Source organism: Geosmithia morbida, assembly GCF_012550715.1.
Source record: "Geosmithia morbida isolate 1262 chromosome Unknown scaffold_4, whole genome shotgun sequence".
NCBI classification, from domain to species: Eukaryota; Fungi; Ascomycota; class Sordariomycetes; order Hypocreales; family Bionectriaceae; genus Geosmithia; species Geosmithia morbida.
Window position 1 is genome coordinate 413105 of NW_023336191.1, and position 24745 is coordinate 437849.

At 52.8% G+C, this 24745-nt stretch overlaps 6 protein-coding genes across 6 annotated transcripts; 3 read left to right on the plus strand and 3 right to left on the minus strand.

Annotated features, from left to right (window-relative positions):
• Positions 1–451: 451 nt before the first annotated feature.
• GMORB2_5615 (Protein of unknown function (DUF1593)) lies at positions 452–1967 on the minus strand (the record flags this gene model as incomplete). Its single annotated transcript, XM_035467585.1, has 2 exons — positions 452–1570; positions 1641–1967. 2 exons carry the CDS (start codon positions 1965–1967, stop codon positions 452–454), a joined length of 1446 nt encoding a protein of 481 aa, XP_035322551.1.
• A 1419-nt stretch (positions 1968–3386) lies between these two features.
• GMORB2_5616 (anthranilate phosphoribosyltransferase) lies at positions 3387–4729 on the plus strand (the record flags this gene model as incomplete). Its single annotated transcript, XM_035467586.1, has 2 exons — positions 3387–3710; positions 3815–4729. The coding sequence occupies 2 exons, from the start codon at positions 3387–3389 to the stop codon at positions 4727–4729; spliced, it is 1239 nt and encodes a 412-aa protein (XP_035322552.1).
• A 1753-nt stretch (positions 4730–6482) lies between these two features.
• Positions 6483–8135, plus strand: GMORB2_5617 (succinate---hydroxymethylglutarate CoA-transferase; the record flags this gene model as incomplete). The annotated part of the gene is made up of 5 exons (XM_035467587.1): positions 6483–6668; positions 6733–6764; positions 6856–6982; positions 7047–7551; positions 7630–8135. 5 exons carry the CDS (start codon positions 6483–6485, stop codon positions 8133–8135), a joined length of 1356 nt encoding a protein of 451 aa, XP_035322553.1.
• Positions 8136–8509: 374 nt separating this feature from the next.
• On the plus strand, positions 8510–9910 carry GMORB2_5618 (PHD finger protein; the record flags this gene model as incomplete). Its single annotated transcript, XM_035467588.1, has 2 exons — positions 8510–8836; positions 9290–9910. 2 exons carry the CDS (start codon positions 8510–8512, stop codon positions 9908–9910), a joined length of 948 nt encoding a protein of 315 aa, XP_035322554.1.
• Positions 9911–10396: 486 nt separating this feature from the next.
• GMORB2_5619 (Asparagine synthetase B (glutamine-hydrolyzing)) lies at positions 10397–12422 on the minus strand (the record flags this gene model as incomplete). The annotated part of the gene is made up of 4 exons (XM_035467589.1): positions 10397–10468; positions 10659–11195; positions 11273–11692; positions 11811–12422. 4 exons carry the CDS (start codon positions 12420–12422, stop codon positions 10397–10399), a joined length of 1641 nt encoding a protein of 546 aa, XP_035322555.1.
• A 1240-nt stretch (positions 12423–13662) lies between these two features.
• Positions 13663–15297, minus strand: GMORB2_5620 (Homeobox domain; the record flags this gene model as incomplete). Its single annotated transcript, XM_035467590.1, has 2 exons — positions 13663–14925; positions 14989–15297. The coding sequence occupies 2 exons, from the start codon at positions 15295–15297 to the stop codon at positions 13663–13665; spliced, it is 1572 nt and encodes a 523-aa protein (XP_035322556.1).
• Positions 15298–24745: the final 9448 nt, after the last annotated feature.

Below are 24745 nucleotides of genomic sequence, written 5' to 3' on the forward strand. Positions count from 1 at the left end.
GTTGTCAGGTCGGCTATGGTGGGGTGATGCCAAGAGGGAAATCATAGCTCGTAGTCGTGTGAGTGAACGCATGTAAGTACGAGGGTCTGGGTGCCAGCGAGAGGCGTGTACTTTGGGACAGAAGCCATGATCTAGAAACCCAAATGAACCCTACACATGTCCGTTGTCGATGGCTCTGCGCATGAGACCTATCCTTCCCGTATATGGAAGGTTTAACCACCTATGGAGGTTAAAGCCATATGGGCTAATGGTAGATATGAACAGTCTCGTTGAATACAAGGTAAGAAAGCGGGGGTGCCAACTAGCTGAGGCAGCCTGCTACGGTGATTTACCGGTTTCGGAATGGACCGCCACATCCTCCGCTTGGTTGTAAGGCTCCTAGACTCCTCCTTTTGGGGACAGATTGATAATAGCCTCGAATGTTGTGGCTTTAAAAAGATATCGTGTACTACTAGTTTCCCTTGAATCCCCTACTGATCGGATGGATAATGACTCTCCGGTACGACGTCAAGGCTGGCGTCCCATCGTCTTTCACCTCGAGAATAATATGAAGCGGCGACCCGCGGGCCAGAGGCGTTCCCTCCCTTACAATAATACACGATACCTCTGGAGGCGGGATGGCCACATCGACCTTGGCCTGGCCAGAACTTTGCACGGGCCTGATATCTAGCTCAACCACCTCAAAGGCATGATATGTCTGTATAGCGCTTGGCTCGCGGTACTGGAACCACTTGTACGACAGTGCGTCACCGTCCGGGTCATATGTGGCCGAGGCGTCGAGGGAGACAACAGACCCAGCATCAGCCTCGATGTGAAGAGGTTCCCAGCCAAAATCCCCGTTGACAGCCACGACGGGGTGATGGTTGACTCTTGTAAAGTCCGACGTGAGGGTCCACTGCATGCGAGCCGCGAAGTCGTCTTGGAAAGTGTTCCGCCATCGCCAAATGGTAGCCTGGCAGGAGCTGTACTTTTTACCGTCACTGCCCACCACCTCGTCAGCCACGTCGGCGTGGTGGCCACGAGGAAGGCCGCTGTCGCTGACGTTGACGGGCAGATAGCGCCCGCCCCACGACCCCCAAGAAGGATGCTCCCGGTCGCCGAGGCCGTTCTGTATCAGGTACAGGAACGTCGGGGTGTCGCCCTCGATGATGTACTCGAAGTCCGGGTACTCGGCACCTAGGGGCCCCAGCTGGACATTCTGCTTGACCCACTCTTTCGTGATCTTGGAGTCGTCCGCCCCAGCCAGGCCCGGGGCCGATATACCGATCCACGCGGCGTTGGGGTACTGGTTCCATCCGTGGACGGAGCAGATGTAGAATATCTCGGGCCACTGCTGTCTGATCCAGGCGCCCGTGTCGTCCTGGTCCGATATGGCGTACACACGGAGCCTTGATCGTAGCTCGGCCGCGTTGGAACGGCCGCGGATCCTGTAGAGTACCTGGGCGAGGACGTTGGAGCCACCCCACAGAAGAACCCATAGTGGTTCCGGGCTCGAGGCGAGGCGCTCTAGGAGGAGTTCGCCTCCGGGGCTGAGAGGGATGTGGTCTCCGACTGCAGCCATGCCGTATACCTGATTTTTAGTTCGCGTTAGCTGATAGCATCGGGTTGAGGCCGGGAAGATCCTTTATGCAAGTTCTCACAGGCGCTCCAGGAAGAACGATGCTCTTCATATACTCGGCAGTTGGGTAGGGTGAGTCGGGGTTGGTGTGAGCATTGAGGTTGTCTACCACCTTGGCGTATGCCTCGACGATCTGAAGCACGTTCTCGGGTGCTACCTTGTTCCTTAGCCATGTTGACGTTGTAGCTACAACTCCTTCGGTCTGGAACTGGTTCGAGTACGTTAGGTAACGGCAGAAGGATTCGGCATCGTCCGGCTCATTGGTGATGTCTGTGAGGATGAAGACTCGTGGCTTAGAGGGGAAGGGTGCCAGGGATTCCCTGCTGAACGTCTGATTGGCAGCAGTCATGTTATAAGCTGAATCTCGGGAGGAGCAAGATGTCTCACGGCTGTGTTGTTGCAGAGGAGGGATGACGGGTAGATGGCGCCAGCCGCCCACCGTCGACTGGGACATTCATCAGCCTTTTAAAAGCACATGTTATTCAAAAATGACGACTCCATTCGACAGGGGTTTCCGCTGCGAAATATATATGCTTTCTGAAAAAGGCAGTTCAAGGCATTTAGTCGGAACAAGTGACAGGCATATTGAGGCTAGATTGCATGCGGCTAAGGCCAACTCCGCATCCTAGAGAGGGGTGGGAGGGGCTCTTGACCTCTTGACCGTCTGCGATAGACAGGAACCAGCCAGCCTCCATCACTTGAGGTCATCTGAGGAGAAAAACTGCAGGGAACCAGAACGTGATTAATATTACTAGTTTCAACCATGGAAGCTAACGGGAACGGCGTGACACCAGACGAGATTTCCGCATCTGCCAGACAATAATTAGACTGCTATCTCTTCTTTCGTGCCACGACATGAAGCAAAGTATTAATGTGTCCCGAACTCGGCGTCGTACCACGGCGCGGTTTACAGCAAGGAGACGCTCATCCGCCTGCAGCTTACCCATTATATATGCGCGTCAGTCACTGTCGCCAGATTCGCAAGGGACTTGACCGTAGCTGGTTGAGCTACGTCCGGGGTAGAGTAGCCGGTCTTTCGATTCCGTCGTATCTGCTTGAGGATCTAAGCTCCGAGCTCCACGAGGCTCTGTGTGAATGCAGGTTCGACGAACTATCGAGGTTGTGCAGCTCCCAGTCAAGCTGTTTTGATCAAGAGGCAGCATTCGGACCGTGTTGAATCTGCGACCCAGTGTTTGTATTGTGTGTTCTTAAATGGGCTGACGGTCGTCGAAGCATTGCGTCCATTCGCTGGTGAGGGGCACCCGGACGAAGAGTCGTCATTAGAGATTTTAGAGATTGAAAGCCCTCCTCGATGGTGTTCTATGTTTGCTCTCCCTCTTTGGCCCGAGATTATATGATGAGTATCGACGTCGTCTTCAGTTCAAAGGAACCGATACCACCGTATTGACGATTACAGACGAGACGGGTACGTCAATGTGAATGTTCTTGTTCCTGGGAGAATGGCACATCTGAGTGTGGGGGCGGGGCACCAAAACCTTGGTCTGAACAGCGTAACAGATGATCACCATGGTCCCCATACAAAACTGTTAGTGCACTAGCCGGTTTTCGGTGCAGATTCTTTTCAACGCTCCTTCCATCTTTGTTGATGAGTCGGTTGTGCCTGCTCAATGCTGCATGTATTCTTGGACGTGGTATCTCTCATTCTCGCACCCCTCTTCTTCACTCCCCACCACGGCTTATAAGACAACACTCATCTGACTTGCTAGAGGAAGCACACAGAGAGGATAAGCTGCTTTGGGCACTCTCAATGGCTTCCCAATCGACTAACGACGTGGCCCTTCCGCCCGTCGACATCAAGCCCCTCCTCTCCAAGCTGTGGCCGGTCGAGACAGCAGTCACGGCTGATGATATTGCCGATGCTATCTCCCACTTCTTCACCAACCAGGTGTCTGAGGCCCAGGCCGCCTCGCTCCTCATCGCTCTCCACTTTACCCGACTGGATTTCAAGGCCGATGTCCTGTCCCGAACCGCTGCAGCCATGCAAAAGGCCGCTGCCTCCATTCCCGTTGAAGAGATGCGCCGTGTCATCGAGCAGAGGGGACGCAAGGAGGGGCAGTACTCGGGTGGACTGGTGAGCTCTTCTTTCCTTCCTCTATTTTTTTCTTAGCCCTCATCAACTTTGCTCCCATAGTAGCTCCTATAACCGGCTTCCTGTGCTGACTCTTTCCTTCTCAGTGTGACATTGTTGGTACTGGAGGTGACTCGTACAACACCTTCAATGTAAGCACCACAGCGTCCATTATTGCCTCAGCCCTTCTCCTCGTCTCCAAGCATGGGAACAAGGCTAGCACATCCAAGTCAGGTAGTGCCGACCTGGTGAACTGCATGCAGCCCCGAGCTCCCGTCATCAGTGCTGTCAACCCCTCGAGTCTGCCCAAGATCTACTCAGAGACCAATTACAGCTTCCTCTTTGCCCCCGTCTTCCACACCGGTATGCGCTACGTCGCACCTATTCGCAAACAGCTCCCCTGGAGGACTATCTTCAACAATGTTGGCCCCCTGTCCAACCCTGTCGAGGCCGTTCTCGAGGCCCGCGTTATTGGCGTTGCCCGGAAGGACCTAGGCCCTGCATTTTCCGAGGCTTTACGCATGGCTGGCTGCAAAAAGGCACTGATTGTATGCGGTGAGGAGGAGCTTGACGAGGTCAGCTGTGCAGGCAGGTCTCTGTGCTGGATGCTCCAGACGGACCCTGCTACCGGTGAGACCAAGACTGAACATTTCATCGTTGAGCCCCGTGATTTTGGAGTCAGTAACCACCCGCTTGACGAGGTTTCGTCGGGCAAGGAGCCCGAGGAGAATGCAGAGATCCTCAATCGTATTTTGCACAACGAGCTCCCCGACAATGACCCTCTCCTCGAGTTCATCCTCATCAACACCGCCGCTCTCTTTGTCGTCTCGGGTATCTGTGAGGCCGACTCTAGCAAGATGGGTCCCGGCGACGATGGCAAGGTAGTTGAGGAGCGTGGCCCCGGTGGCCAGAGGTGGAAGGAGGGTGTCAGAAGGGCCAGATGGGCTCTCAAGAGCGGCGAGGCCTGGAAGCAGTGGGAGGCCTTTGTCAAGGTCACGAATGAGATCAACGAGTCAGCCTGAAACTATATGTCTTCTGCTTCGCTCAAATATTAAATACTAAGTTGGTGTATCCGCAGAAAGAAGAGGGGACATGAGCATGGAGCATGGATTACCATGATTACGCAATTTTACCAAGCCACGTCCTCGAGAACACATGTGTTTCTCGATATCCTATTGTCGATCCTGGAGACAGTGTCACTCGTATCCGTTTTGGGGCCACCGTTTCTATTGGAACAACGGAGGGGGTATTTTGAGAATGGCAGCTGTTGGTGCGACTCCATGCCTCTGGTAGACCGGCGGGGGTGACCGACAAGTTGGCTGTGTCCTTTGTATCACGACGGCGGGAGGTGTCGGCGCTCTCGAGGTAGGCTGCCCTCGGACCATGACGGGGTGATTTTTCATCAGGGCGAGCCGCTGCCTGTACAGATTTTCCTCGAATACCTTCCAATCACTTACGATCCCCGGTGAGCCTATGGCCCTATCTGTATCACCGCCGTCGACACTACCTCCGCCCTTCTTGCTGTGACCTTGCTGCTGCTGCTTCTGCTGGTACCGCTGCCGTCTGGGTGGCGACCTGCCCGCCAGAGACTTGCGAATCATGCCTAGCCTCTGAAGTTCCGCTGAATTGATCGTAGGACTCGTAGGTGACCGTGCTAGATCTGGTGGTTCCGAGAGCATGCCGTATTTCCGTCTTCGATGACGCTTGTGCCGGTGGAGGAGGACCAATACTATGAGGGTGACGACCAAGACTGTTGGAGCAACAGCCAGGGCGACGATCAGTCCATCTTTTATGCTGTTTCTTCTCGGGAAGGGGCTGTTCTCCTGTATGTTGGACATTTTTAGAGGGGGCAGAAAAACCAGACGTTGTTTCTATGTTCTCATTTGCGAACAAGAAGAAACGAGAGGAGAGAGTAAGTAGTGGAATTTCGGAGGTATGAAAGAAGAGAGACGCGAGTAGAGAACCAACTCTGCTTTATCATCTTCCTTGCCTGCTTTTCTTCCCCTGCCGAGGCGGTATAGATAGTAAGGTGAGGCGTGATTTGTTGGGTTCAACTTCTCGTGAGACGTTACTCGCAACCTCGTGACGGGGAGTCGTACAGGGGAGAGGGAGCGGCAAGACTGACCAGGTATGTATACCAAAAGTGCGTTTCTGTGGCATCTTCCCCTCTTCTCGCCGGTTTCACAGTAGGATGGCTGTTCCTTATACGAAGGCGAGGGCTAGTACCTAGACCATGAAACCTATCGGTCTGGTGGGAAGACGGGATTGCACGTACGGGTATATTTCAGGACCAACACAGGGAGGCTGGATCCCATAGACCGGTCCGGAGCTGGAAGATTATATAGATTGCCACAAGAATAGAATATAAGCGACCTGCGATACATGTACCTGCGAGTGTGCGACTGAGACTTGCACGCTGCGTCCGTGAGGGCGATGAAAGTTGTCACGTGATACAGAGAATCATGAATAGCTTGACAAGGCAAAGAACAGGTATTTTTGCTACTGCTACTGAGGCCATACATAGAGAAGTTGAACTCCATAGCATCCATTACACGATGGTCGTTCATGTTACAACTACAACCGTCGTCTACAACCGAGTGCGGGGCATGCGTTCGGCTACTAATCTGCCGTCCGGGGGGTGTACGGGGTAACTTGCGACATACATCCGGTCCTCGGCCGAGTCCCTTTCCCTGTCCTTTCCCTGTCTCCTCTACCGCTTCTTCTACATTCCCACTGCATTCCTTCATCAGCATCATCACTTGGCACACTCAAGTCATGTTAAAGTCACGAACGCTTCATGCCGTATTGGCGCCTAGCAGGTGCACCGGCAAGGTCAACGCCTTACGGGCAGCGCCGCTAGTTCAGAGCGGCTCCCGTCGCCGGCTTTCAGCCCCTCGTGCTGGAAACTCGCTGCCACTAGATGGCTACCGTGTTCTTGATATGACGCGGGTATTGGCCGGTGTGAGTCTGATACGCTCTCCCCTCGCCAAATGTGATTGTGATACTGACTCTGGGCGACTGCTAGCCGTACTGTACTCAGATCCTCGGCGACCTCGGGTGAGATACTAGCCTCCCACAATGTAGCACATTGTGTAAGCTGTCTTTTTATAATTTCTCTGAAAATCGATGTTGACCCCCGACACCGCAGAGCCGAGGTGATCAAGGTCGAGCACCCTGTCCGCGGGGACGACACAAGAGCGTGGGGGCCGCCGTACGCACCCTACCTACCGGAATCGGGACACGACGGGCCCGGCGAGTCGGCCTACTTCCTAGGCGTACGTGAAGAATGACGGTCCTCCCACCCCGATCAACATGCACTGATACACGTGACGCGCGCAGGTGAACCGCAACAAAAAGTCCATCGGCCTCTCGTTCCAGCACAGAAAGGGCGTCGAGCTCCTCCATAAACTCGTCGCCAGCTGCGACATCCTCGTCGAGAATTACCTCCCCGGCGGGCTGAAGAAGTACTCGATGGACTACGAGACGCTGCGCGCCATCAACCCTGGACTCATCTACGCCTCCATCACGGGGTATGGGCAGACGGGCCCTTACTCGAGCCGCGCGGGCTACGACGTCATGGTCGAGGCCGAGTTCGGCCTCATGCACATCACTGGCGCGCGCGACGGCGCCCCTGTCAAGGTGGGTGTGGCCGTGACCGACCTGACTACAGGGCTGTACACGAGCAACAGCATCATGGCGGCGCTGCTGGGGAGGGGAAAGACGGGCCGGGGCCAGCACCTTGACGTGTCCCTCAGTGATTGCCAGACGGCTACGCTGGCCAACATCGCCAGTAGCTGTCTGATAAGTGGAGAGAAGGATACCGGACGTTGGGGGACAGCTCATCGTACGTTCTTTTTTTTCCCCCAGTCTCAGAAGGGCAATATCACGTTACACGTGCTAACTCTGGTATGTATCCGACCAGCCTCCATCGTGCCCTACCGCGCCTTCAAGACCAAGGACGGCGAGGTCCTCTTCGGCGGCGGCAACGACCGCCTCTTCGGCCTGCTGTGCGACGGCCTCGGCCGCCCCGAGTGGAAGGACGACGCCCGATACAAGACCAACGCCGACAGGGTCGCCAACCGCGCCGGTCTCGAGGCTGAGATCGAGGACGTCTCGAAGCAGAAGACCACACAGGAGTGGCTCGAGGTCTTTGAGGGTCGCGGCATGCCCTATGCCGCCGTCAACGATGTACAGGGTACCCTGACCCACGAACACACCAAGGCCCGCGATATGGTCATCGAAGTCGACCACCCTAGCTGCGGGCCGATCAAGATGGTCAACACGCCCGTCAAGTACTCTGAGGAACAGCCGCGCGTGCGTCTGCCCCCACCGACACTGGGTCAGCATACGGATGAGATTTTGGGTGGGGACCTGGCCATGGGGAAGGACGAGATTGCGGCGTTGCGCGAACAAGGTGTCATTCGGTAGATGTTAGCATTCCCTCTTTGTTCCCAAGATACGAGTCACATATTGGATACATGGGAAAGAATAGAATATTAGGAATGTGGCTTCATTCATGATGGAGGGTGACTTACTGTCGGACCCAAAATCACGGTCATCCGATGCAGGGTATTCACAAGCTCACGTGACACGAGACGAGTTACTCATGACTTTCACTCGTGGCGGTCGATTTCAACGTTGTCCATCAAAAAGCTCACATATATCCCTTTTTTATACGGTCTAACTCGCGGAAGCTTATGAACCTTATCAATTGTCATAATTTTTGAGAGTTCGGGACTGGACTGGGGAAGGAGGCCTTTTTCCCTCCACGGGTTGTGCGTTGTGTCACGCCGCAACAAGAAATGGCATCATCAACACATGCATCAACGTGGACGGCAACGCGGGATGACGCCGCAAGGCAGGCAGACGAGACGGATCCGACCACGGGAACAGCAACAGCAACGGAAATACACACATATGGAGACGAAGGCAAGACAAGATCCGTTTCACCGGCCTCCCAGCCACCATACGTGCCTCAGTTCTCGGCCGCGACCGCCCTCATCCTGGACCGTATCAAGGCCGGCACCAAGGGCGGGTTCAACTCGGCGCTCTCGGACGCCTCCGCATCGACGCCCCGTCCAGACAGGGACGCCTATGAGGATGCGCGGAGCCGACTCGTCCGGAGTATGGTGAGCAGCAACACTGCTGAAGATGGCAAGGCCTCATCGGATGCAGCAGCAGCAACGTTATCAAACCGCATTACTGCCGAGGAAGTGGTCAAGGAAGAAAAACCTGTTATAAAGCGGAAGAGAGAGGAAGATTGTGATTTTGGGATGGAAGACAAGAAACAAGAGGCAGCCGTTGACTTTACACAAAACACAATGATCATGCCGCCGCCTCGTCCCCGACCACCGCCCAAGAAGCCGATGCACCGCCATCCAAATCCCGACGTACACCGTTTGGAGAAGATTGAGAGGGCTCGCCAAAGGCATCTGGAGAGTCTACCCGCCACACCGGCCAAGCCGGAACTGGTCGGTTTCCGCCCCGGTGCGGCATCGGATGCAGCAGTAAGTTACCGGAAACCCCCCCCCCCCTTAAAAAAAAGAATTTGTAGGAGAAGCTGACGAGACACAAAACAAAAGAGGACCGAGTACTTTTACGCGATGAAAAAGACAGACGTCCTCAACGTACTATCCTTTTGCGACCAGCTCAAGCCCCAACTCCTAGTGGACATCATGGTGTCCGTCTCGAAGCGACATCCTGACCTTCCCATGTTCAACTCTCCAGACTGGGAGGTGGCAGCCTCAGCCTCAGCCTCGATCACCGAACAGCAGAAGAAACGACAGCAACAGCAGCTTCTGCATCGTCGACGATCTCCCCTGGGTAGCAGGTCGCGCCACGGCCATAGCCTTCTGAACTCCAAGGCTAGACAGAACAGGGGGAGGGTGACGACGACGAGGAGACCGATGAATATCGCCACCAAGAAGAACAAGGTGAAGTCGCCGCTCAAGAGGTCTCATCTAGCCCATGAGGTGGACAAAGGTCAGGAGAATGAAGATGAAGGTGAGGACGACGAGGAAGAGGAAGAAGACGAAGAGGTGGATGTCCTACCTGAGACGTGGCCCAGGCCCGGTGAGGGCATGTATGCCAAGATTGCGCCCGAGACGGACGATGGCTCCCTCCTGGCTGATGCGAATGATGAAGAAGCGTTTAGCCAATTCTTTGTCAACAAGATGGGGAGACAGATGGTTGATCCGGTTTAGGAAGGTTTCTGACAAATGCGCATTCACAGCATCATTGTTTCTATCGCGTATCTGTATTCTACTAGCAATATTGTGTATTCCTAGAACCTCCATCTGTTTACAAAAGTAGGGGGAAATTATTTACCCCGTGTGTAAATACAACATGTATTTGGCTCAGACTTGCCTTTAAGTCGTCAGCGTCCTGCTTCTTCCCCTCCCAAATCTCCCCCAAATCAACACTCAGGTCAAGGGCGGAAGAGACGACAAGGGTTAGTCTTTGACCCCTATATAGAGACAGCAAAAGACCAACTACACGAGTCTTCGCAGAACCGCATCCCGTCGTCCCAAAGTGATGATTTGGTGAAATCGGTTTGGCCATCTTGATGGAGTCAAGAACTCAACAGTATCTGTGAAAAATCATCATTGCCAAAGTATCGTGTTGCTCTTTCTTTTCCCCTTCTCTCTTTCTTTTCTTTGGTTTTGATTTCACCAGATAAGCACTTGCTTTCATGGTGTTATGAATGTTGTTCCCTTGACCTTTCCACTCTCCATCTTGGCCGTCCTCGCGCCGAATTGAATCTGATCGGCAGTCAGCATATACACAATTCAAAACGAAGGTTGTCAAGGAGAGGGGGGGGACTGACAGCCTTTAAGCTGACATCATGTGAATCCTCGCTTAGGCGGCGGGGAGGGGGGGGGGGGGGGGGGGGGGGGGGGGGGGGGGGAGGGGGTGTTGGTTAGAAATAAGACAAAGGAGAAGAAAACTCACGGCCCTCTTCTTCTCCCGTGAAACCCCCAATAACCCAAGCGACTCGGCCACCAGCCTCAACACCCTCTTATCGGGATCCTCGGCAGCAGCGTCAGCGAAGTTGCACTTTTCCCACACGGGCGACTCGACAGCCCACCTGACGAGTCTTTCGTCCAGGAACGGGAACCTCACCTCACGACCCCAGTGGGCCATGACGCGGTCGTCCCTGCCGAGATTCCTCTTGCCCAGGCGGCCGACGTCCAGCCGCATCTCGTCCAGGAGCCCGCGGTATCCCTTGTGTGAGAAGGCCGTCTTGTGCCGGATGTACCCGCCAAACAGCTCGTCCGCGCCCAGACCGGATAGGAGGACGCGGGCGGTGGTGGTGTAGCAGTAGGGTTCTCCGGCTGGGGCTGATGACGGCATCGAGGCTAGACCACGGCCCCGGGCGGCAAAGTACAGCGCATTGGCGATGGAGAGGTCCATCTCCGTGTTGTGTGGGTACATAAGGCGGATGATGGATTCTCTGTGAGAGCATGTCTCCGTATAAGGAACATTTACCTGTAACATGGTCAGTCGACAAACTATCACCCTGAAAGGAGATTTTGTTTTCTTATTTAGAGAAGAGGAAAACCTACAGTGACGAACCGCCAGAGCCTATCTGGGCAGACCCTGACAAGCTCGGCCATCGACCGCCGCGCCGTGATCCTATCGGGACAAAGCTCGAATAACTCATCCCGCGAACAGCCGGGTTTCTGGCCGGCGATCCTCGGATTCTCAAACGCGACGTTGACCAGATCAATAGACTGGCCGGGAGGTACGAGATCGGCCGCCATGCGTGCGAGGACTGTGCAGTCCAGACCGCCGGAGAAGAGCACTGCCAGCCTTGCGCTGTCCTCGGTCCCCTCCGGCGGCTGCGGTATGCCAGCGACGCGCAGCCTCAAGGACTCTATGAGATGGTCGCGCAGTCTCCCGACAGAGGGGGAGTCCTCGCACAGACTTGGGGGGTCGTCCGTCGTGTCGGGCATCTTCTCACAGAAGATGCCTATGCCCGATACCTAAAGAATAAAAGGGTAAGTAGTAGATTTTCTCTTTCGCTCTCTCTTCCTTCTTTTTTGTCTGTTTCTCTTCCTCTCTCTCTTTCTTCTTTTCGCGTGATGAAGAGTCAAAACCTACCGAGGAGGCATCATCAACCCATTCATGTCTAGATATGACGAGGTCGTCTAAACAGACAGTATAGCACCCATCAGCCTCCACCTCGACCCAGCCATCCTGCTCCGCATCAGCCACACTAGACAGGACGACCGTGTCTCCGTCGTTCTTATTGACCAGCAGGGACCGTCGTCCTAGCCTGTCACGGCAGTAGTACACCCTCCTCCCCGGCTTGTCAAAGTAGATCAGAGCAAACGGTCCCTCAATGGAGCGCAACGCGTCAAGCACAGATTTTTCCTGCCCAACTGAACTGCTATTCGCAGACGACAGCAGCAGCAGCCCCATGACAACCTCTGTATCGCTCCCCTCGACGTCCCGACCGCCTATCCTCCACGCCTCGCCATTCCAGCACAGCACCGACCCAGTCGCGGGGTCGACCAGCGGCTGAGCGGCAACGTGGTCTCCCCGGAGCGACAGCACCGTCGAGGTGAGCGTGAGAGACACCAGCGACGCGTCCGCCTCCGCGCGGACAGTACCCACGTAGTCTGGCCCCCTGTTGCAAAGGCACCGTCGCACGTAGCCCTGCGGTGGAGGTGCGTAGCCAGACGTCGATATTACAGCGTGAATGCCGCACATTTATGTATGATGTGTTATACGGGATGTTCTGTCGTGAGTTGAGTTGAGTTGAGTGATGGAAATAAAGAAAGAGAAGAAAATAGTTGCTGAGCGCAACGCGCGTGGAACCCGCACCGGTTTGTTATATCATTGCCCCACTACCGCTAACTTGCACCCAGTTGTGCATAGGAGTACAAAGACGGAAATGTTTCAAGGGGGAAAAAAGTTCCGTAGGCCCCTTGATTAAAGGAGAGACAGACAGAAAAGGGGCAAACTCGTTGGAATAGGAGCAAAGGAAATTCAAATAATTGTAGGGAAAAAGAAAACAGAGGCGAGATGAAAGAGATGATGAAATCCTGAAAAGCGGCAAAAATAAAACTCCGGTACAGGGAATCGAACCCTGGGCTCCGCGGAATGATTTCCCTCAGGTTATGAGAGCGCGAAATGTTAGCCACTACACCATACCGGATGGATGGCTGTTATTGAGGGCTTTGAGTGGATTTCAGCTCTATATCATTTCTCTGGTCTTACTTGTCGTCGCTACCCCTTCGACCGAAGCGAGAAGCATCCACCCGGTGATAGCCCAGAAAGGTTAGGCTGGAACCGGTGTTAGCTATTACAACAACGATAGCAACATGTAAGAAGCATAATCCCAGTCACAACTTCTCTTGCCATTATGGAGAAAGTATCCTAGCGAGTCACCATTGCAAGTGTGGAAAAAGGGCGGTATATTTAGAAGTCGCCAATTTCACCTCCATTGATATAATAATACATCAAAAAGCAATAGTAGAAGAAACTCCCGAGTCCCAGAAACGCAACCGCCCCCCCCCCCCCACCATCCATACCCAAATATCCAAAATCCACCTATGAATAACCATAGCGCCATCTCCATCCATCCTTTTGTGACATTTCTCAAGAAAAAACACTGAAATTCAGTGAGTCGGAGAAAAATGGAAAACGAGAAAAAAAAAGACATATCAGACAAGAAGACGGATGAAAAGATTAAAAAAAATAAAACCTTGTGATGTAGCTAGGCCGCTGTAAATGTATATATATATGTGACGATAGGGAAAGGGAAAAAAAAGGAAAAGTAATTAATAAGAACCAAAGTATTCGGGGGAAAAGAAAAGACCAAAAAAATAGCATGAATACATGTAGGGCTCGCTAGCCACGCCGCTACAGAAGCAGAGATAAAAACACCGAAAGCTAATACAAGATATATGTTGAGAGCAGAATATGTAAGGATGACACGTGAATGAATTCACGTCTCCATGCCAAAGGTAGGGATGGACATGCTGTAGTAGTGAGGGCCAGCAGACTGGTGCTGGTCCTCGGGCGAGAAGCTCTCAGACATGATGCCCCCTGCCGCCCACGTGTACTCGGGGCCGGTGAGTGGCGACGTGCCCATGGGAGATGCGAAAGAAGGCGTCTGAGGCTGGCTCATGCTGTTGGCCAGGTAGTTGGGAGTCATCATGGACAGGCTGCTGTTGCTGGTGGATCCGGGAAAGCTGACCATGGAAGAAGCAACAACGCTGGCGTCAGTTGTGGGCATCGACATGTCGTAGAACGAGTTCAGATTGCTGTTGCTATTGTAGAGGTTGCGCCTGATGCCGGGTGTGGTGGGAGGGGTGTGGAGGTCGGAAGATGGCATGAGCAAGTTGTCGGCACCGTTGTTGGAAGCCATGTTGCTATGATCGGCCATGGGCGTCTCGGGGGTCGGAGGAGCAGTATCGCTGCTGCTGTTGCTGCTCTTTCGGCCAAAGGCGGGGGACCAGTTCACGGGAAAGGGACTGCGCGGCACAGAGTTGAGCTTGTTGATGCGCGAGGAAGACATGACGCGGCGGCACATCATGTCGGATCCTCTCCTGTAGCTCATGTTGTCGATGCTGGCGGTGCGGGGCACGCCGAGCGAGTAGCTCCGCGACGAGCCACCGATGGACAGAGGAGCAGGGCGGCTGCGGCTGCGGCGAGAGTTGATGTCGATGGCGGGCGGGGATGCGAGTGCGTTGTTCCTCTTGGGCATGCTGTGGGAGAAGAGCTGCTGGAACTGCTGCATGGAAGGGTTGTTGTGTGTGTTGACGAAGTAGTCGGCGTCATCGTCGTCATCGGTCGTGATGACGGGCTCGTTGACTTCCGAAGTGCCGTTGGAAGGGGAAGTACCGGAGTACTCGTAGGACATCTGAGTGGCGGCGGGCATGTCGAAGCTGAAGAGCTGGTCGGGGAGTCGGAAAATGTCAGTGGCCGCATGAGTCTCGGCAGCGTCATCCGAGCCGGCAGCGTCGCTCTCATGGTCGAGAATGGGAGACTGTTCGGGGCTGGCGGCGGCCGAGGGCGATGATGAAGAATGGGGGGCGTTGGGGAAAGGCGCGCTCGAGGCCACCAGGTGGCTGCCGCGGGTGGGAAGGTTAGATGAGCCTCCGGGGTGGGAAGAGCCCTTTTGCTCCCTCTCAAGCTTCTGCTTGGCCTCGTACTCGCGAATATTCCTCTCCTTCTTTTCCCTTGCCCGCCGGTTCTGGAACCAGTTCTGTATCCGGGGTCAGTTTGCGTTGCACAGATGGGGGGAGGGTCTGCAGTGGTCAGAACTCACGTTGATACGGGCATTCTCAACCCTCATAGCCTCTGCGAGAGACTTCTTGGTGCTGCTGTTGGGCTTGTGGTTCTTCTGGAACTCCTTCTCTAGAGTGTCGACCTCATCCTTGGATAGGCGGGGTTTGGACTCGGTGGTGCGGGACATGGGTTGGTGGTGGACTAGGTGGTGATGCTGAGCCTGGTAGGCTTCCATGGAGCTGGCTAGGATGGCGTTGTAGTTGGTGGCAGGGTACTGAGGGTATGTGGCAAAGGCATCGTCGACCTCGGAAAAGGGCATGCCAGCCCATCCCTGTGAGTAGGCATCCATCTCTCTTGTTGCGTGCGCGTCTGTCGTCCCCAGGATTGGGTTGTGTGCAACGGCGAAAGAGCAGATGCAAGTCGTTGTAAGATAGGAGAAGGCAGCAGAAGGAAAGAAGGAATGAAGAAGGCAATAAAGCTTTCCGGGAAGGAACTGAGGTTCAAAGAGCGTGTGTGTCTAGGAGAAGGCAAGCAAAAAGAGTGACTCGAGTTGGTAGGATGAAGGTATCTTGAGATGAGTGACGAGGATCTCTGAGCATGAGGTTGCAGCAGCCTCTTCTTTTCAACGAGAGCGAAGCACTACCGAAAGATTCAAAGGGAACCGACGATCCGGGCACCAAATATCCCAAGGGCGGGGCGAAGGGTGACGATTCGATCAGAGATGTGAGGCCAGATGGAACTGTATAGACTTCGACAGTCGGCGGGGGGGAGAGTGAGACAAGTCGACGGGGTGGGTTGAAGGGTCTCGGTGCTGTCCTAGGATGACAAGTTGTCGTGTAAAGGAGGGGTGGACAAGTTCAAGGGAGGAATAAAAGCGAACAAGGAGGGAAGAAATCAGGGACGAGTTTCCTGAGGTCAAGGTGAGTAGTATAGAAGAAGGGTGAGGGTGAGTTGAAGCAGGAAGTGGATGAGGAGGGGGGGGTAAGTGAGTTGAAGTCAATAGATCCGATGGTAGGGAGATTTACATGGGACCTGGCAGGCGACGGGCGTGGGTCGAGGGCAGTCGTGAGTACGAGTACTCCGTGGGTACGTACTCTTCTGGTCCGATTTAACAAGCGCAGCCTAGGAAGCCTTTTTTTTTTTTTTTTTTCGCACGCCAAGGGGAACATGGCCGGGGAGTGCGTTCGTTGTGTGTCGTACAGCAACCCAGCTTGGGATTCTCTCTCTCATCAAGCAGGGCCTCCTTTCTCTTGGCAAAGCTACCTACGTACGGGATGGACTAGATGGAGGGGGAGGGGGGGGGGGGCACAGATGGACTGGGGTGATTGTAAGGTAACGCTACTGAGAAGGGGGCGAGAGGTCCATGTGCGTGTGGCCAATTCGCCCCGTTAGAGCAGGAGCTGGAGCGCCGTCCTACTGCTACATGTAGTTACTACTCCGTACTCCGTACAGTCTTCAGGTAATACTTCTAAAGTGCCCGTCCCTTGGTGGGCAGGGAAGAGAAAGGGGAGGCGTGCGAGTTGGTGATGATGTGTGGTGGAAGAGGGAGGGGTGTGTGTGTAAGTTCAGGATGGGAGCCCCACCACTACCTACGAGTATGGCCAGAAGTTCGAGTTTGCTCACCGGATACCTGGGGCCGGGGGGGGTGGGGGGGGGGCAGCTGGCGTGGCATTGGCTTAGCACTGATGGAGGAGCAGGAGGAGCAGGAGGAGGAGTGGGGTGTGGCGTTAACCTAAGAGAAGCACAGAAAGGTTTTGGTGTGATGGCGATGATGATGCCACAGAGGCAAGTATCCTTTTGGTCTTATTTACACGTTACTCTCCAATATATACATGCACTCTCCTTCTATCTTCCTTTCTTTTGACATGCGTGACAGGTGACTGCAGGGGCACAAGCACAACAAGCTTGGCTCTCTCTCTTTCTCTCTCTGTCCCTCTCCCTCTCTCTCTCCATTTCTCTCTGTGTATTATGTGTATTTCTCAAAAGCGATGGACCATGCTGAGCCCTTGACACGCCTCGGTGCCGGTAAAAGTACGACCAAACCTGTACCATATACTAGACTACATGGTCCTGTAGGTGCACGGTTTTGACCGGGGTGGGAACGTTGCACGCATATGGCCCAGAGCCTAGGCCCGGTGTCCACGATGTTCGACAGCGTGGGCACGGGACACTCCCCGGCCTACATGTATGGAGTTAACTTGTACCTATCTGTTAGTGCATGCGCAGAGAGGCACAGGCTCGTCGTCTGTCATGCAACACATGATACATCCTCTCTCTATAGAGTACTCGTACAGGTTTGAAGTGATGCTACTCTGGCTGGCTCTCTGTACTCGTCGTACCTGTAGACCGTCCCACAATCTGTACCTGTATCCGTAGACTTTAGAAGGTGAGCACACACCTGGCTTGGTCCTACTGCCCCACAAAACACACCACACCACCACCACCACCACCACCATCACCACTACCACCAAACGAAGCAAACACAACCGCGTAACTGAGAAGTCCAAACTCCATCTCAGCCCAGCCCAGCCCAGCTCATCAGCAGAGGGCTATTTTTCCTTTTCCAATCACTCCATTCTCAAGATCCATATACTATCCCTAGTTAGGAACACACACACACACACAACGGTCAAACTTGGAAAATAACAGAGAGACACACAGCTCATCCCACGTCGTACATACGATCGTACTCCCGGGAGGCAGAAACATCCGAGGGGTAGAGGGAGAGGCGATCATGGTTTGTGTATCCACGCACAACGTCTGAAAATCACTGCCGTGTCACCGTCAATCGCCCTCTAGTAATAATTCTGTCTCATTGTTTTTTTTTCGCCTTCTGTCAAATCAGAACTATACTCGCGAGTATATACCTTCATGTCTCCCTCTCTATATATGGGGCGTAACGGTACTACGGTTTTCCTACCAATGCGTCGTACGACGAGACAAAACGCGTACCGTCATGACCGATGTACGACGACGTACCACTACGAGTAAAATGTACATAGGTCCAGGAAAAAAAGAGGGAGAACAAAAATGATCAGAGTGGGCGGGCGGATAGACAATGCCGACTTGGTAGGTGGGCAGGGCGACGTGCATCCGCCACCACCACTGCCACCACTGCCACCACACGACCGTATACAGACTACAGACTACCACGCCGGGGGCCGGACCGGAGAGGAGGAGGAGAGTGTGATGGGGGGGGGGAAGGGTCAAGCCAAGAAATCTGGTTCTGTAGAGCTGCGGACCTTTTCTTGTCTTCCCGGCAAGCTCCAGGTTCTTTGACTGCATCCCATCGGGTCCATAGCAGCGGCCTTTATCTCTCTCTCTCGCCCCGACAGGCTTCAGTTCTTGGCTTCTTGGCATTTCTTTTTCCCCTTCTCCCACCGACGTAGCGTCTTGGCTTTGTTTTGCTACTCCATCACTGCTGATACGTGTGTGTGTGTATGTTTGTTTTTCTCATCCGTCTCGTTTCTTTTCTAGTTTCTCTCTCTCTCTCTCTCTCTCTCTCTCTCTCTCGCCACAATATTTGTTCAGTCGCTCAAACACTGTGAACGCGCTGTAGCGGTAGTAGCGTGTATATGTAAGATTGAACACGACGCGAACTGGCTTCCTTTTTTTTTTCTGGGGCGCGCTTCTTCTCCCTTTTGAACACAGCTCCCTTTATGTCGTACTGCCCATTTTCCACACCGAGGGCAGCACAAGGGGAAGAAAGGCGTTGCCAAAAAGAGACAGACAGCATTACCACATATAGTCTTAGAGCAGAGGGTAGACACGACAGGCCCGCAAAAATCTTTTTTCTACCCACGATTTCGGAGAGACGGGGGGGGGGGGATAGGAGAAAGAAGACCCGCAAGGCGACGGCCGTAAGTGGGACACGGATTGATGCATTCTTCTTTTTTTAGCTCCTATATTAATTACCGCTGCTAAATGGGTTAAACCCCTGCTCTCGGGATCTGAGTAGAGGACAAGGGCGCAGGGTTTACCATACAATACGCGCGCGGGACAAACGGTGGGCGGATTGTCATGAACCAGCTGGTAATACAAGTATATGATGTAGAACAATAAGTATCTCCAAGCTATCACGCTCCCCTCGTCCCCAATGTCGCATCCCACATGTCCAATGGTCATTTACGCGTTAACAGACAAATGACGCGTGCACGCGCGTGTGTCTCTCTCTCTCTCTTCATCATTGGAGCAGCAGCGCAATAAAAGACAAGACTTTCTTTCGAGGGGGTGTGTGTGCATGTCCCAGGGATATATCTATAATATATCGTATGGACAGAGAGAAACCTAGGGAGATATGCATACGTGCGAGCAGAGAGGGAGAATTGGCGTGAATATGTCAATGCCAGACGAGGCTTGCTATATCCCAAACCCAAGAAAAGGACACGAAAGAGGGATTGTCAGAACTTGGCCCTGCAGTCACTCTTCATCTCCCACACTTTGCCTGGCCCTTTTTCCACAGGACCGCTCACGTCATCGCCATCCTGGTGTGCCAGCCAATTTCGGACCGTGAGAACAAGAGTTGTCTATAATTCAAGCATGATTATCCTACATGGTTCTCGCCGGCCGACTCCGGGCGGCTACGACGTAAGAGAGAGAAAAATGGAGCACGTGGGGAGCAGAGGGGGTTTAGGGAAAACAAGGGTATGACTTATATGCACTACGTAGACGCTGTGATACTCGTGAGGGGCAAATTGGGATGGAAGAGAGTGAGGTGAAGGAAGGAGAAAAGGGGACCTGCCTATCTGTGTCACCTCCCGTGCCGCCCTCTCTCTCTGTCTCTCTCCCTCTCTCTCCCAAGTCCCTGCAGTGACTGACTTGCGCAAAGGAGGCCAGATGCAGTGCGACTATAACGGAGGGCGTCGGACGGTGAAAGTGGTTATAGGATCGATCTTACTCGACGTGCTATTGCAGGTACGTTGGTACTACTGTATGGGAGTATTTAACCGTCGGGCTTCCTCTTTGTTCGGACTTTTCCTCTTTCCTCTGGTATGAGTATGATTAACACGGCCTAACTACCCCGTAGGGTTATATTGACCTGTTGTAAGCTGTCGCAGCCGCGTTAACACGAAAGAGGTAAATTCTCATTATTGTGTCATGGTACATATACTATTGCATGGGAATGATAGAACGCTTTCTACGGAGAATTGCCGAGTAATGATGTATACGGAGATTGTGTATATAGTGTCAATTTACAAATCCTCGTTTGAAAGGAAACCACAAAATGCGAGATGCAAGTAGGGAAGGTAGGACGTGGAAAGGCCGGGGGCGTGGATTTCAACACGATTGGATCGTGACTATCGGGAAGTGGAGTCTCTTCTCTCTTCTTGACGGGAAAGAGCCTCTGACTTTCTCTCCTTCCTCTCCAAGCGCAGAAACACACTCTCCCTCTCAATCGACTTCGCTCGAACGGATGAGAAAAAGAAGGTGAAGAGATAGTTCGATTCAGATGAAGGATTCCCATGTCCCTCTTTCTCCTGTCCTGTCCCCCCTCACATCATCACCTTTCTAGTGCAAATACTTGGCCTATTCCAGTCCGCGCACTCCCCCTCTCCAGGATGGGGGACAGCCAGGTCGGAACGTTCCAGACCCTGCCCATCGGCCCAAAACAGGCCTCATGGCCGCATAAGAAACACACACACAGACACGCACATACAAGACCTTGACAGAGAAGAGGACCAAACTTTTTTTCGTGCCGAGTAATCTGTAGAATGAGCATTATTACTACTCCGTAAATACTAAACACACGAATACGTAAGCCTTCCCCCCTCTCCCCCCCCCCCCCCCCCCCCCCCCCCCCCCCTCAGTGGCGGACATGGCTGTCCAGAAACATCACTCAATCCCCGGGGTCAACTTGTACACGCCTGCATCATATCTACCACGCATTTTTGTCGGACTAGCTGCTCTGGGTCGGCGAGGTAAAAACAGCCGACAGCTTGCTTTTATCTCTCCACGGGTATATGCTACCGATTGGGCGAAGGCGTAGGGTGGGGTGGTTTCCGGCGGTGGTGGATGACGGACAATTCTCGTAATAACTCTGTATTAATAAGGTCTAAGATAATAATACCCCGTATATGTGAGGTAGCATCCAGAGCGGTGATATGCACACCCCCTCTATGACCTTGATCTTTTGCGACTTCTTCATAGATGTTATCGTGGACGAGGCCAGATTTCACATGTTGGGTCTAAGTCTACTAGTCTATTCTGAGAGTACCTACTTGCGCCATCGTGTCCTGGCTCGTGGCCATAAAAGGTAAATAGTAAACATTGCGTATATAAACGATCAATAAACAGCGAAGCATCAAGATCAAGATATACCATTACATGTCTCTTTTTTTTTTAAAAAAAAAAGTAATGATAATAAAAATAAAATATAAAAGAAAAGAAAAGAAAACCCCGTGAAGCGATCGGAGCTTCTTTTTATTTGGTCGACAGCCTTCTTACTCTCGTAGCTTGTTTCGAGCTCATGTATCGCTAGCTGTACCAAGTAAACAGCTAACTGATACGTAAGCAGTTGTAGGCAGTGGGAGAGAGAAAAAAACGAGGCCAAGAGGAAAAAACGCGTGGTGTTTCTCCTCCCCTGCCCCCCCCCACCTCCCCCCCTTTCCGATCAAAAGCCTTCTAGGCCCTTTCCGTCTTTGCTCGATCGAAATTTGCCCCCAGTTCCCATCCAAAAGTTGCTTTTTATTTAGCATATTAGTCTGACCGGACAACATCATCTGAGGCTGATCGGGACGGGGGGGAGGGGGAGGGGGGGGTGTTGATGGGAAGAGTCCGCCCCTAGCAGGCATGGATAGAAAATAAATATACTAGGGGAAGATGAGCGGACGGTACGGGCGGAGAGTCCATGCGTTGCGTACGGAGTAGCGGACGCATAGAGAGCACGATGACTACGCTGTAATTCCTGAATACGGGTAGTTAGCACTGCGCAGTGAGTTGCCCGACGGGATATCCCACTCGCCTAAGCAGGCACACCTCTTGGACAAGCACATAATAACCCAAGGGGCGGGGATTTTCCGCAGGTTGTGTCGGTGGCGGTGGTGGTAGGCTGGGCAGGCACGCCTCAGGTGGTATCAGGTGATAGGGCCATGATGATGAGAGGACGAATGTCCTGACCTGCCAGCCATCCCGCCCATCCAGCATTCGTCGTACCTGTCAGAATTTATTTCCGTGCGACATTGTCAGAATGGCAGTATTTACTACCTGTGGCTACGGCAATACGCTCAAACTGTAGTACATGTGATACGGCTGCTCGAGCATAAAAACCGGAGATTCCCATCAAACTAATCTAGATGCTGATACTGCTACGGCCTACAGGTACTTACCTTCCTCTGTAACGCACTATTGTCGCATACTCGTAGACATGTGCTCCGTACAGCCTACAGCCTACAGGTATGTAATAATATTTCCACTCCCTACGAGCGCAAGTACGAGTAGACTCTCTACTGTCGGGCAGGGATCAAGAGGCTAGCATGATTGACGACGGTTCGTATTTTAGTGCCTTTTCCGATCCCGACGGCCACGTGTGGTACAAGCATGGGACCCCTCCCATACGATACATCGACACCACCGTGTATTGTCTGTATCAATGTTACTTTTCCATACCCTCCTTCGCCTCTGTCCACATGCCTCTCTTGCTCCTTTCCGTCGTTGGCCGTGCAGAATCCTTTTCTTATACAGCGTAGAGCGTATCGTACCTTCTTACTGATAAAACTCTGGCAGGACATACACGTCGAACCTGTCCTGTCTGCGTCCCGTCTGCGTCCCATCTACGTCATCCCCTCCCCCCTCGCATACGAACGAGTCATAACTACTTGCCAGTACCTGTATTGAGCCTTCACCCTCTTCTGATTATCACCTCTAGCACGTTCTTGGCCACGACGGATAATATTGTACGTATAGTGATGCGGAGAGGAATCATCCGTTGAATGCTTTCGTTCTGCTATCATTCTACTATAGCTAATACCCTATTCTGTAGCTATAGCCCGTCACCTTTTACGGCGACGAGTTTGATTACTTGCCTGCCAGAGTCCATCCATCAGCCCCGTGGGGCTAGGCCCCGGGAATCTAGAAAGGGCAGCGCAGCAGCGCAGCACTGACCCTCGTCTCCATGGCGCTTCATGCACGACGACGGACGGTCCAAGGAACAACTCCGAGGCCGTTCCCTCCAATCGCATCGAATAATGACCCTGGTACCCCTGCCACTTTTTTTGCTCTCTCTCTCTCTCTGTCCCTCTCGTCTTGTTCGAAATACAATACGAGGGGGACTTCCCTGTCGGGGTATTCGTCACCCGCTTCTTACGGTCCACAAGAAGAAAGTCGGCTTGTCTACGGAGTAGTAGGACCCCATGGCCCATGCTTTTCTTTTTTTCTTCCCTTTCTTTTTTCTTCTCTTCTTTTGCGTCTTCTCTTCTTCTCTGCACCCCAGTATCGAAGAGGAAAAAAAACACCTGCCGATCTTCAGAAACATAGAACCAAACGTTGTAGATACTATTAAATACGGAGTAAATAACAAACAACAACAAAACAGTGCGCTGAACTTTTGCTGTATAAAGTCCTAGGGCAGACAAACTCAACCCTTCTCCCCCCCCACCGCCGGCAAGCCACACAGACTCATGGCTTATGTTTTTATTTTATTTTTTCCCTCCAACATCTTTCCAAACACGGCCATGTTTCCCTTCTTGGAAATGCAGTCTTTGTCTTTTTTTTTCTCACAACCATCTCCACCGCCATGGTCTTCAACCACCTCGACACACGTGTGAGGTCAACAGATCGGTCCCTCTCCCTCTCACGTACAGTCACATACACACATACTCCTCCACACAAAAAAAAAAAAAAATCCAGGACGGGATTTCCTTCCCGCGGTGACCTCGGGGCGACGACTTTACGTAGCCGAACCCTGTCAAGTAACACAACAGCATCAACTAAACCAAATCGGTTGTAAAGAGGAGAGAGAGGGGGGGGGGAGGAGCCGAAAAGAGGGAGGGGGAGAAAATACGGGAAATACTAACCTCCGGGGAGATACAAGTAAGTGATGGGTGCAATCTATAAGTAGAGCTGTAGCTATACGGTGTCAGCAAAAGAGTTGGTTGTAGTAAATTGTGCGGCGTGCTGTACCGCCACTACCAAAGTCGTACTAGTTAGTCCCTTGACGACGGGTACCAAGAAGATCTGTAGATCTTTTCGTTATTCAAAGTTGGTAAGCTGGGTCATCCATGAGCCATCCAAGACATGGCTCCAAAATATGGCCCTCACCCTCCCCTCTCAGAGCATGGTTCCTCCCTCCAAGCTCCCCAGTATGGCTTTTCGGGTCTGTTAGCTGCAACACGTCCGATAGTAGCTGTAAGAGTATGAGTACATCATCATTTTCGTCTAGTGGCCTGTCACGGCCAAGCAAAGCAAAAGGAAGATCGTCATGACAAACACCTCTCCATCGAAGAGGTACGAAAACTGACTTTCCAAAGTAGGGACCGGAGATGCTAGAATCACATTCCCCTGCTAGGGTCATGATGGTCACCTACCGGGGACATTTAGTTATCAAGCAAGGTTTGCTTTGTTTTGCCTGAATAAGAAGCAAGTTGTTTGTAGGGAAAGAGAAAGGGAGACTTGAATGTCATTGACAAAACCTCACCGGCTTATTTAGTTCTAATGTACGGGGATGGAACTAATTGTCGATCACAGAAAAAAAAGAAAAAAGAAAAGAAAAGAAAAAAAAAACTGTCCTGACTTTTTACTTTTGCTTCTTCTTCTTCTCCCCGAGCTTGTCATAGTCCCCCACCTACAATTCACGCCAAGGG